Source organism: Pecten maximus, chromosome 3 (genome assembly GCF_902652985.1).
Source record: "Pecten maximus chromosome 3, xPecMax1.1, whole genome shotgun sequence".
In the NCBI taxonomy this organism is placed as follows: Eukaryota; Metazoa; Mollusca; class Bivalvia; order Pectinida; family Pectinidae; genus Pecten; species Pecten maximus.
In genome coordinates this window covers 10,259,892-10,273,405 of record NC_047017.1, presented here as the reverse complement: position 1 = coordinate 10,273,405, position 13,514 = coordinate 10,259,892, and the positions used below count along the sequence as shown (strand labels likewise).

Below are 13,514 nucleotides of genomic sequence, written 5' to 3'. Positions count from 1 at the left end.
TACTACCATATTACACCAGGATATAGACCATTAAATACTACCATATTACATCAGGATATAGACATCAAATATTTTCATATTACACCAGGATATAGACCATCAAATACTGCCATATTTCACCAGGATATAGACATCAAATACTACCATATTACACCAGGATATAGACCATCAAATACTACCATATTACACCAGGATATAGACCATCAAATACTACCATATTACACTAGGATATAGACCATCAAATACTACCATATTACACCAGGATATAGACCATCAAATACTACCATATTACTCCAGGATATAGACCATCAAATACTACCATATTACACCAGGATATAGACCATCAAATACTACCATATTACACCAGGATATAGACATCAAATACTACCATATTACACCAGGATATATACCATTAAATACTACCATATTACACCAGAATATAGACCATCAAACACTACCATATTACACCAGAATATAGACCATCAAACACTACCATATTACACAGTAATATAGACCATCAAATACTACCATATTACACCAGGATATAGGCCATCAAATACTACCATATTACACCAGGATATAGACCATCAAATACTACCATATTACACCAGGATATAGACCATCAAATACTACCATATTACACCAGGATATAGGCCATCAAATACTACCATATTATACCAGGATATAGACCATTCAATACTACCATATTACACCAGGATATAGACCATTAAATACTACCATATCACACCAGGATATAGACCATCAAATACTACCATATTACACCAGGATATAGACCATCAAATACTACCATATTATACCAGGATATACACCATCAAATACTACCATATTACACCAGGATATAGACCATCAAATAATACCATATTATACCAGGATATAGACCATCAAATACTACCATATTGCACCAGGATATAGCCATCAAATACTACCATATTACACCAGGATATAGACCATCAAACACTACCATATTACACAGTAATATAGACCATCAAATACTACCATATTACACCAGGATATAGGCCATCAAATACTACCATATTACACCAGGATATAGACCATTAAATACTACCATATTACACCAGGATATAGACCATCAAATACTACCATATTACACCAGGATATAGGCCATCAAATACTACCATATTATACCAGGATATAGACCATTAAATACTACCATATTACACCAGGATATAGACCATCAAATACTACCATATTACACCAGGATATAGACCATCAAATACTACCATATTACACCAGGATATAGACCATCAAATACTACCATATTACACCAGGATATAGACCATTAAATACTACCATATTACACTAGGGTATTGACCATCAAATACTACCATATTACACCAGGATATAGGCCATTAAATACTACCATATTACACCAGGATATAGGCCATCAAATACTACCATATTACACCAGGGTATAGATCATCAAATACTACCATATTACACCAGGATATAGACCATTAAATACTACCATATTACACTAGGGTATTGACCATCAAATACTACCATATTACACCAGGATATAGGCCATTAAATACTACCATATTACACCAGGATATAGGCCATTAAATACTACCATATTACATCAGGATATACACCATCAAATACTACCATATTACACCAGGATATAGACCATCAAATACTACCATATTACACCAGGATATAGACCATTAAATACTACCATATTACACCAGGATATAGACCATTAAATACTACCATATTACACCAGGATATAGACCATCAAATACTACCATATTATACCAGGATATAGGCATCAAATACTACCATATTACACCAGAATATAGACCATTAAATACTACAATATTATACCAGGATATAGACCATCAAATACTACCATATTACACCAGGATATAGGCCATTAAATACTACCATATTATACCAGGATATAGACCATCAAATACTACCATATTACACCAGGATATAGACCATCAAATACTACCATATTACATCAGGATATAGACCATCAAATACTACCATATTATACCAGGATATAGACCATCAAATACTACCATATTACACCAGGATATAGACCATCAAATACTACCATATTACACCAGGATATAGACCATCAAATACTACCATATTACACCAGGATATAGACCATCAAATACTACCATATTACACCAGGATATAGACCATCAAATACTACAATATTATACCAGGATATAGGCCATTAAATATTACCATATTACACCAGGATATAGACCATCAAATACTACCATATTACACCAGGATATAGGCCATCAAATACTACCATATTACACCAGGATATAGACCATTATATACTACCATACTACACCAGGATATAGGCCATTAAATACTACCATATTAGAACAGTTATGGAACAAACACAACATAAACAGAATGTCTTTAGTGTTATATGTATGCATGATCAGTGAATCACTGTATTGATAAGGTGTAGTATACAGAGCCTGCAATACCACACATCTTAATTTTGAGGGTATCAGTTTGAGGAATATATTCCTTTGGCATGAAGTCAACTTACGTTGTCAGAAGTTCCAGCAAGATTGTGGCATGGAGAACTGTGCAGTTTGGCCAAGAACATTGTTGAGTGAAGGGTATTTATAATTGGAGATCAATATGGCCAAACGGTTGTGAACTCTTTAAAACCCCACTTAGCTAGACCAGTATACTTCTACCAAAATGCTGTCATGAGAACAGAAAACCAGATATTTATTCTCTAATACTCGTTTGAGGTGAGAAATCACTACTTGACATATTTGAACAAGTAGTTCTTAGCATGAACTTAAAATCAGGTCTCTCTTTGTATGCTTCAGTGCAAAATGGATTTCATGTGACATATTTGTTTTTCACTTAGTGGTAGCCACATGAAATACATACATTAGTGAAAACTACCTTTTCTTAAGACATTCCAGCTGGAATTACTAGGTATGGAATCAGTAACCCCTGCTTGTCAATAGTGGTCATGTCTTTGACCCCTGCTGGTCACTAGTGGCCTTGTCTTTGACCCCTGCTTGTCACTAGTGGCCATGTCTTTGACCCCTGCTGGTCATTAGTGGCCTTGTCTTTGATCCCTGCTGGTCACTAGTGGCCTTGTCCTTGACCCCTGCTGGTCACTGGTGACCTCATCTTTGACCCATGCTGGTCACTAGTGGCCTTGTCTTTGACCCCTGCCGATCACTGGTGACCTTGTCTTTGACCCCTGCTGGTCATAGTGGTCTTGTCTTTGACCCCTGCTGGTCATTAGTGGCCTTGTCTTTGACCCCTGCTGGTCATAAGTGGCCTTATCTTTGACCCCTGTTGGTCTCTAGTGGCCTTGTCTTTGACCCCTGCTGGTCATTAGTGGCCTTATCTTTGACCCCTGCTGGTCACTGGTAGACTTGTCTTTGACCCCTGCTGGTCACTAGTGGCCTTGACTTTGACCCCTGCTGGTCTTTAGTGGCTTCATCTTTGACCCCTGTTGGTCTCTAGTGACCTTGACTTTGAGCCCTGCTGGTCTCTAGTGACCTTGACTTTTAGCCCTGCTGGTCTCTAGTGGCCTCATCTTTGAACCATGCTGGTGACTTTTTGTACAGAATCGACTTGCTGATGTCATGCAACGCTGGCAGGACTACAAGGATCTTCTGGACAGAAACGACAAGTACCTTAACGAAGAATTCCCACGTTGGCTCGGTGACTGTGATGCTCAGGTGCCAGACAACCTACAGGTGGCACAGGACAAACTGGACAACACCAGGGTAAGTTGGTTTGACCTTGATCTAGAGGGCAATAGGTCAAGAGATTAGGGAGTTTTGATGAGTCTCTCTGGGATAGTTGTAGAATAGGTGTTAGGTTGTTGCTTTTGGAAAAATGTAAGCTATTGCTGTCCATCTTTATACGTCCTAAGTCATCCATTGTTTGTCTATAAACATTTTAAAGGCCCCAGTGTGTAGAGTCAAGGGTTTGTGTTATTCCTATCTTGTGTGGAGTGACAAAATTTGTATGTAGATGCCCATACATATACAATATCTGTTTTGTTTCTATGCCAAGACGATATGCTATTGCATAACATATTGTTGCCAGTTCAGAACGATTATGCAATATCTTCCTCTATTAAGATAGCTAGTATCAAATATTTGAATTACTCCACTTTTGATATAGTGTGATAAAGTAATAAACAGAGGGAGAAACCTACCCCAGCCAACCTACCCCAGCCAAGATGTTCTAAATCAAATACTCCTCATGGATAGAAAGGTCCCATTCTTATCTAGATAATAAAAGATAAAAAAAAAAACTTATCCTTACTCCCCTCACCCTTTACCCCTATACCCCCTCACCCTTTACCCCTATACCCCCTCACCCTTTACCCCTATACCCCCTTACCCTTTACCCCTATACCCCCTTACCCTTTACCCCTATACCCCCTAAACCTTTACCCCTTTACCCCTCACCTCTTTGGAGATTCACTTTCTATTGTTGTCTTTCTAGGCAATGTGGGAGAAGTTAAATGGCATGAAACAAGAAATGACAAATGCGTCCCATCGTTTTGACAATCTGGGAAGCATGGACAGCCTTGACCAAAGTGAGAAAGACGTGCCCTCACCTGTGTCAGTGTTAGCTGACCAAGTGACCTCTGAACTCAAGGAAGCCATCTCACAGGTAAAGTATCTAACCTTCCAAGGTCAACTACTGTATCTTAACATACCAAGGTCAACTACTGTGTATATTGGCCCAATAATGTAAAGTATCTAACCTTCCAAGGTCAACTACTGTATATTGGCCCGATAATGTAAAGTATCTAAGATACCAAGATCAACTACTGTATATTGGCCGGATAATGTAAAGTATCTAATATACCAAGGTTAACTACTGTATATTGGCCGGATAATGTAAAGTATCTAATATACCAAGGTCAACTACTGTGTATATTGGCCCAATAATGTAAAGTATCTAACCTTCCAAGGTCAACTACTGTATATTGGCCCAATAATGTAAAGTATCTAACATACCAAGGTACTACTGTATATTGGCCTGATAATGTAAAGTATCTAAGGTACCAAGGTCAACTACGGTATTTTGGCCGATAATGTAAAGTATCTAACCTACCAAGGTCAACTACTGTATATTGGCCCGATAATGTAAAGTATCTAACATACCAAGGTTAACTACTGTATATTGGCGAGATAATGTAAATTCAGGAATGAGCTTAATGAAGGACCATGAAATAGCATACATTGGTAATTTTAACAGCGCGAGATATGGGTGGGTTTGTTATTGGGTATGACCTTGATGTCTGATAGCTACTGTTCTTTTGTCTTTGTAGTCTAAAGTGTCATAACTGGAAAACAATTGAAGACCTTATTGTCTCGCTGTAGGAATGTAGGAGTTTCTATCAATCAAAATCGGTAGTATTTAGATATCTGATAGTAATGGTTTATGTCTTTTCTGCAGGTCGAGAAGCGTATGGAAAACGTCCGTGACACCATCAGTCAGTGGGAGTCGGTTGATCGGCAGAGGACTGATTTACGGAACTGGCTGCACAGTAAGCAGGAGGAGCTCCAAGTGATGGAACAGCGACCTGCAAAACTCCATGCTGAGGCAGCTGAACTGGAAATCGCAAATTTACAGGTAAGAGGATTTAGGATTTTGTTTTATAGATTAGTCCACCATCCTCAGTGTATTGCTTCTCCGTAAGAACTACTGGACAGATAGTTCTCAGATTTTATAGATTAGTCCACCATCCTCAGTGTATTGCTTCTCTGTAAGAACTACTGGACAGATAGTTCTCAGATTCTACCTGTAGGTTAATTGGTTCCTCTTGGTCTTCAATCATGTGTGTTTAAATTTGAGACCGGCCAGAGTTTTATTGTTATTACTCAAAAAAAGCACCGAGGAAAGTGTAAAGCAAACATCACAAGTTTTTTCTCCTTGGTTAAGGTCCTTTTTGTGTGTATGTTCATTTTTGGAACAAATCAAGACAATAAGATGGGTGTTATATTGTTTTGTTGTATCTAAATTATTAACGTTTCCATGGTTACAGGCCCTGAGAGAAGAGGTCCAAGGTCGAGGACCCGCTATTGATGCCTTCCTAAACCGATATCGTGAGCTGACTCAGCACAACCCTGCCCTCGTAGACCCGGTGATGAGGGCCGTACGCGAGGACTGGGAAGAACTTCTCGGACAGATTGAAAATCTTCTGGAAGATAGAGAACAAGCTCTCCAGGGTAACCGCGATCTCCAGGAACAACAGACCGACATGGATCAAGATTTGGCTAACTTTGTGGAGGAGCTTGAGAAGATAGAAGCAGCAGACGTTTCTGTTGTACAGAAGTCGGCCCAGCTAAAGGTACGTGGGGTAGTGTGTAGGGAAGGCTTTGTATCACCTCTCAAACTTCTACACTCTCGACACTCTCAAAATCAAACCTTATAACATTCGGGACAAAATCAAACCTTATAACATTCGGGACAAAATCAAACCTTATAACATTCGGGGCAGGTAATCTAAATTTATACTGTATGTATTACTTTGGGATCTTTTGAATGGTTTAATACAAATTTGTCTTTAGAAAATATCAATTTTTAATGTGACAATTTTTAAGATTCACAAAAAAATCTGAAAGCATGATGTTTATTTCATGAAATTAAGAATTTTGAGAGTTGATACAGAGGCCATCCTGATGTTAGAGGTGATGTGTGTAAACTGTGTGACAACTGACCGCTGACCGCTGCAAAACTAATGGTGGTATCCTTAACATTGTAACAAGGTCAAGATCTACAGTATACCTAATCTAAATGTGTGTTTTGTTTGTTTACTATAGCTAGAACTGAAAATGTAATAAAGTATTATTACCAAAGTGTATTTTTAGCTAGACATGAAAACGTATAAGAAATATGATAAAGTGTTTTGTCAATGCAAAAGGTACTAGTGTTTAGATTTGGTTTGCTAGTTATCTCCCTTGAATAAAAAGCCTGACAATTAAAGGTATAAGGTCCACAGTTTACATACTGCCTTGTTTAATGATGACAGTTAATGTGATATATAGTTGCCCACTTGCTTTGCATGCCTCTTGAGATGAAGTAGTCCAGTAAAATATGTCCGTTATCAAAGCCCCATGTGGACGGAATAAGGATCAAGAGTTACCAATCAATTTAAGCACATGTCACCATACTGTACGTTTTCTTTTATGTACGACTCATTTGAAAAGCGCTCTCATCATGATTACCGTCGACTGTCTCACCACGGTCGTCATAGAAAGCACCTGTGTCGTTGTTGTATATCACTCAGTATTATTTCAAATGACTTTTCACTTTTGCAATTCAAATCCAACACTCATTCTTTGTCCCATGCTCGTAGTGAAATCTCTAGAATAAAAACATCTCTCATTTTTATTACCCTGACATGTTGTAGATTTATATCATGATGTCAAGCTTTTAAAAACCCTGCTTACATCAATGTATATAACTGGTGTAGTTATCCTGTGATAGAGCTTCTGAAGATTTATAGACTGTTAGTGTATAAACATGTAGTTTATCCTGGAGAGTTTAAACACTGGCCACCAGGTATTCCTTGTTTGTTGATTGGCTGAGAAGACGGCCCAGAATAAGCCTTTGATTTGGGGGCGTAATCAATATCCGCGACTGACAGGACTCGGGTACCTGGCTGATTGTATATTGAAAGAGTAAACATAACGTGTACAGCTTTTTATCTAGATGATTAAGGCTGGCAGCTACCCAGGTTTATACACCTAAGTCTCTGTACTGGCTGGTTGACCATAAGACTTCCCCCAGTCGACAGGTTTAAGCATGCGACAGGATTAAATGTATAGTTAAGTAACAATAGGAAAGTTGTTCGGAGTTAAATGTCCCGTTGTGTTACATTATTGGTATAAAGAAATTTTCCGGACACTTCAGCAACATTGACATCCAGTGTGTCGAACAGCATGTTCCCATAAGGGAAATATTGCATGGAATATTTTTGTCTGTGAATTATCGGTGTTGAGAGAGAAATATAGATCTGTGGATGACTGGCTGATTTCACTACGAGTTTAATTGAGTAAGTATAGTAAACCGAAGTGGTAAACGATGAGCATGTTCTACAGGATCTGTGTTCTCTCAGCTTTCCTGTCTATACCTCCCTTAGCTTCAGTCTCTATTCTGTCCATTAACAGACTATTGATTTATTTATCTTTTGTATATTATATAATACTCAGTATACCCAGTATATCTCACTGTGTTTGTGGCGTTTACCTGCTTTAGACCTATATCGATCAGACAAGTCCACTAACTCTAATTGTGGATGTTAAATCCTGCAGCCCTGGTCCACTATTGTATCTGAATTGGATTGTAATTATAATCTATAAAGAATTATGGCGGGAAACGGATTACCGGCAGATTTGAAACTTGTTAAAACATGTCCGTCAACTTTTATACTGGATCAATATAGAAAGAAATAATTCATTTGAACTTGCTTGAGTGCCTCTCAGCTATCCTGTGTAGGTTAATGAGAGCTGAACAGCTGTCATTGAGGATATTTAAAGTCTGTTGATCTCCTCGCCATTTCTACCTGTAGTTTAGAACTAACCTTAAGTAGGTGAGTTATCGTTTTATACACTATCTTCTAGACCTGGATTTACACCGACATACATCTATCCTGTATCATTGTATCCGCTTTCACTGGTGTGAAGTTTATCTCTCTTTTTCCTGGTGTGGCTTTAGACTCTTATTTATGGTGACTTGTGTTTATCAAGGTAAGTGGTGGGCAGGGTCAAACAATCCAAACTTTCGATGACGAAAATAAAATTTTCCTTAGCCAAACGGTCACTAGAATTCATTAAAGTCCCATATGTAAACCTTCCTTGCACTCTGTGCCTGATTTTGTGGCATTCCCAATGCAAAGCAAGTCCGCAACTCTTAACGGTGGCTTTAGATAGATGTGTAGCTAGCTAGTCAGGGATATTTTGTGTGATTTGGTGGCAAAAGCAGGGCTCTGCTTCATTGGTGCTTGTTCTGTGTGTAAAGAATACTGTATTGCCTCTTCTTCCTTGTAACTGTATATGTCTCATTGATTTACCACTTCAATTCAAATGAAAAAGAACAATAAGCTGAAAATGAAGTAATTTAAATTATTTGAAAAAAATAGTAAGATTATTATTGTCCATTAATATTTTTGACTAATGGTTAATGGTCTTTAATTTGATGTTTTAATGGATGGTTTGGCGCTTTATTGACAGTATGCGAGTGTTTAAAGTGGACTGACAATTGAAGTGTTTTTTGACACTAATCCTTCCTTTGTTAATGATATATAACTACCATTCCTCCACTCATCTACCCTGCAGAGACGCAAGTGCCGCTCCACGCAAACGCCTGACCCTTCTGCCAGGTCGTCTGGGCGACGCAGCAATCTCCTGGGATCGCGTTTCAGTGACGATGATGACGACGATGACGATGGCGATGACAGTGTATTTAGGTATCCTCCCTCGGTACGTGGAGGCCATGACAGTACGCCCAGTAGACGTAAAATAAGGCGTGGTCACGGAAGCCAGCCCCACACTCCTCATTCATCCCGACGCTCACACGGCAGTCGCCCAGATCATGATCTAAAGAAAGGTGGCGCCGCCGCAGCAGGATGTGAGTCTGAAAGCGAAGAGTCTGGATATGGTGAGACGTACTATACCATGCACGCATCGAGCTTTGATACAGTCGACGTTTTTGGTTCACAAACTTTAGATACAATGCGAGGTACACCCAGCCAGTTGTTGCTAGAAGCTGTGTCCGATGCGGAGTCCACGGGCAGTTATATTATAGGAGACTTCCCACAGATCAACCCTGATGATCTCCAGGATGCTTCTTGTCAGACACCTGGCCATGCACACACGCAGACTCCCGGCAACATGTGGGGAGGAAGTTCACGTAACATCAGTACACAAATGCCACGCACAATGCAAACCCAGACTGAAGGTCTGCCGCGGAATACAGCCATGCAGACCTCCAACTTATCCCTCAACTCTGTAGGAAACCAGACGAGGAGGTCCCTTGGAGGTTCACGAACAGATTTGTTAAAGAGTATATTAATGGATGTGAAAACCCTCAAGGCTCAAAGGGGTATCGGCTCAGACACCCCCACAGATGACGCTCGGTCTTTGGCTTCCCATGGGAGCCTGCCAATGCTACAGTCCCTGAGCTCAGATGTACGTACACTGAAAAATGCAGGCAGTCACGGAGTAGCTGCTACACAAACTCTGTCAGAACAGGGAACTCAGACTGGAATGAAAATATTTCCAGAAGGTGATCCAATACGGAATTCCCGACATGGACGTTTACGCGATCTTATGTCTGACGTTAAAGACATGAAGGATGGAAATGACTCTCGGTCACAACACAGTCTTGATATGCCGTACGAGAGGAGCCGACCAATGTCCAGTGTGAGTGGTCTTCGTAACTCCCCCGTACGATTTGCCACTCCAGTTCCTCCACCTTCCAGACAGAATCGTGCTCCTCCTCCTCCACAGGAGAACGGGTTTGATAGTCCTACACCAAACTATTACCAGCCTATGCCAATGCCAAGTCAACCCATGAATCTGAACTATACAGCCCCAGCCACATACGGACCTATGCCACAAATGAACGGTCATCCTCCGTATCCTCCTGGACGAGTCACTCAGGATGATCTTAACGCCATCAGCAACCGACTTGATCGCTTACGTAACTACCAGATTCCACCCCGTCGACAACCTCCTCCTCCCCCACCTCCACCCCCTCAGTATGTTGTGCCAGTGTTCTCAGCCCCGCCAAGACGTCGTGTACGTATCCAAGAATTCCCCCAAACTTTCGACGATGACCAGGATGGATTTATGTCCGACGAAAGTGAATATGAAGGAGGTCGTGCTCCAAGGAGGAGGGGTCATGGGAGAGGTCGTGGAGTACGGGATCGCTACGGTCTCGACGGAGTACTCTCCGAAGCCAGTGAGGCAGCTCAGGAACTTAAAATTCTTTCCAAGAAAATGAGAGATTCTCTCAGGGATGATCTCCTTAATGGTCCATAAATATTTTTGTCAGGATCAGCGATTCTCATCCAAGATTATTCCCCCAATCTTGTGATGTTGAATTGTCAGAGCCAAACTTTTACAGAATATCACTTACTTCTAATGTGGTTGCTCCATATTTGAGAACTTGATTTTGTGACTGTTACTAGGATGGACTTTAAATCATTCCGTTGTAGCAGATCTGAACATTAAATATTTTGCTGTATGTTTGGAAATAGACGTAAATATTTGCTCAGTTAAAATAAATATTCAGTAAATGTTTACTTATATATTCAAAAGACACCCAAGATCATTGGTGTTATCCTTGTAGATGTGTGCTGAAAAGTTAGCAGTCACACAGGGTGAAATATAATCCTGATGGAAATTAATTCACTAATTAAACATGATTAATGTTGTTTCTCTCTAATTTATCAAAGTAAACTGTGATATCCACTATTCTGTACGCAACGTTTGTGTGAAACTTTAATATGTACGTGAACATGAAAATATTTTCATATCATCAGATTTTCATAACAACACTGGTATTTATTTTTCCACAAAGACCATTATATTGTATTTGAAAAGCCAGTGTACAATGCACGGGAAAGGTTTTGTGGGGAAACTTGATATGAATGCCAGTTTTAGAAATAGATTGATTCTTAATGCCATTTCATATGAAAGGTTTATATGTGGTGAAAGGGTCCTAACGATTCCATTTCGATCAGCCATGTTATAGGTAGAGCTGTGTCAATGTATCCCAATGCTAATATTCCTTAAGGGGATGTTTAAACAGGTTAACAATAGTTTATACTAGGTATTTATTTTTCGATCAATATATATTCTTTTCTATTTTTGCCTGTAAATTATGAAATATTTATTTTAATAAACACCCATTGTGTAGCCTGGTTTATGAATAATCCGGTGGCCGACACTTTTTGGTTCTACCTCTTATGGGGTTTTTTTTTGGTTTTTTTCTTTTGCCATACATTTTTAGATTCACTGTTAAAACTACACCATTTGAAATGAAGAAATAATTGTAACGGTAATATTGTTAAAAAATTTGATATGTATCAACTATTTCTTTTTAACATTGTCTGATAAATCTTAGCTTGTTCTTCTTGTGGCTGCTAAATTATCAAGAAAAGTGTTGTTGTCTTAATGTTAGTTACTTTTATTAGTAAATAAGCCATATATTTCTTATTCTGTGATATCTTTATTGTTTCTGTCTGAGTAAATAAGCCATATATTTCTTATTCTGTGATATCTTTATTGTTTCTGTCTGAGTAAATATAAGCCATATTTCTTATTCTGTGATATCTTTATTGTTTCTGTCTGAGTAAATAAGCCATATTTCTTATTCTGTGATATCTTAATTGTTTCTGTCTTGGTAAATAATCCATATTTTGTATATTATTTCCAACTTGGTAAGTCATTTCTAATTCTGTGTATTTCTTTAGGTGCATATCATTTTGTTGATTTTTTGTTGCAAAAATTTTGTTGAATTTTATCATAATGAAATTTTATTTAAAAATTTAGAAATGTGAACTATTTGATGAAAATATATTTTGGAGATAAAATGTAATTTTTGTTAAACACAGGGTGTATTATTGTTTTTTGGTTTTTTTTTTTAAGGTTTTGAGTAGGAAGGGGCGGTAACTTACTGTTCAATGTAACATCAGGGTGATAGGCTAGAAATCTCAACTTTCTGAATTAGTATTTAAATGTTTTGATTTAGCTTTTTATTACTGTAATATACATTTAAAATGTTAATTAAATGTTTTCTGAATTCTATATGTTAATTTAAATTAAATCGTGATATCATTTAAATGTTTTCTTTATTTCAAATGTTGATTTGAATTAAATATGAAATCATTCAAATACACTCTACAGTACCGACCAGATGAACTGCGTTTCTGTGTGTTAGGTGTTAATTTGATCAGGGCTGTAGATCTGGAATGCTCAACATCTTTTGTTTCGATCAATTAAAGCATTCAGAGTTGGGTTTTTTTGTCAGAAGTCTATCCGTTATATCAGTTGTTTAGATTGAAATAGCCTAGTTTTTATAACGAGTAGTTTTTCAATGTGTAAACCCAGTGTTGTATATTATAAATACCGAGTTATACAATTATGGAAATTCAAGGATCCTGATTGGTCAGTTTTATTTGTGATGATCATGTGATAACAGTATTTATTTATTTACAAACAAGATCAGAGTATTTATCCAAAGACCATTTGTGGAACTCCATTGTTTAGAGTTTTTCTGTGTTGTCGAACTTTACCAGTATTCTATAGAACGTTTTTATCTTACTATGTTTACAGATATGTGATCGATTTTAATGAATAGCTTTTCATAAAGATTTTTAATGAATAGCATTTCATCAAGATTATGTAATTAGCACTTCAATATAAGGATCTAACGTGATTATGCTTCATTGAATTTTCATAAATTGACCAACAAAAGGTTATCACAACAAA

The 13,514-nt window shown here is 38.1% G+C and overlaps 1 protein-coding gene across 1 annotated transcript in view; it reads left to right on the top strand.

Annotated features, from left to right (window-relative positions):
* LOC117323158 (nesprin-1-like) overlaps window positions 1-13,514 on the top strand; it is a 180,777-nt gene that overhangs the window by 69,844 nt on the left and 97,419 nt on the right. Inside the window, 4 exon segments of the mRNA XM_033878197.1 lie at window positions 3,615-3,776; window positions 4,507-4,677; window positions 5,470-5,646; window positions 6,059-6,364. Coding sequence (XP_033734088.1) covers window positions 3,615-3,776; window positions 4,507-4,677; window positions 5,470-5,646; window positions 6,059-6,364 — 816 coding nt within the window.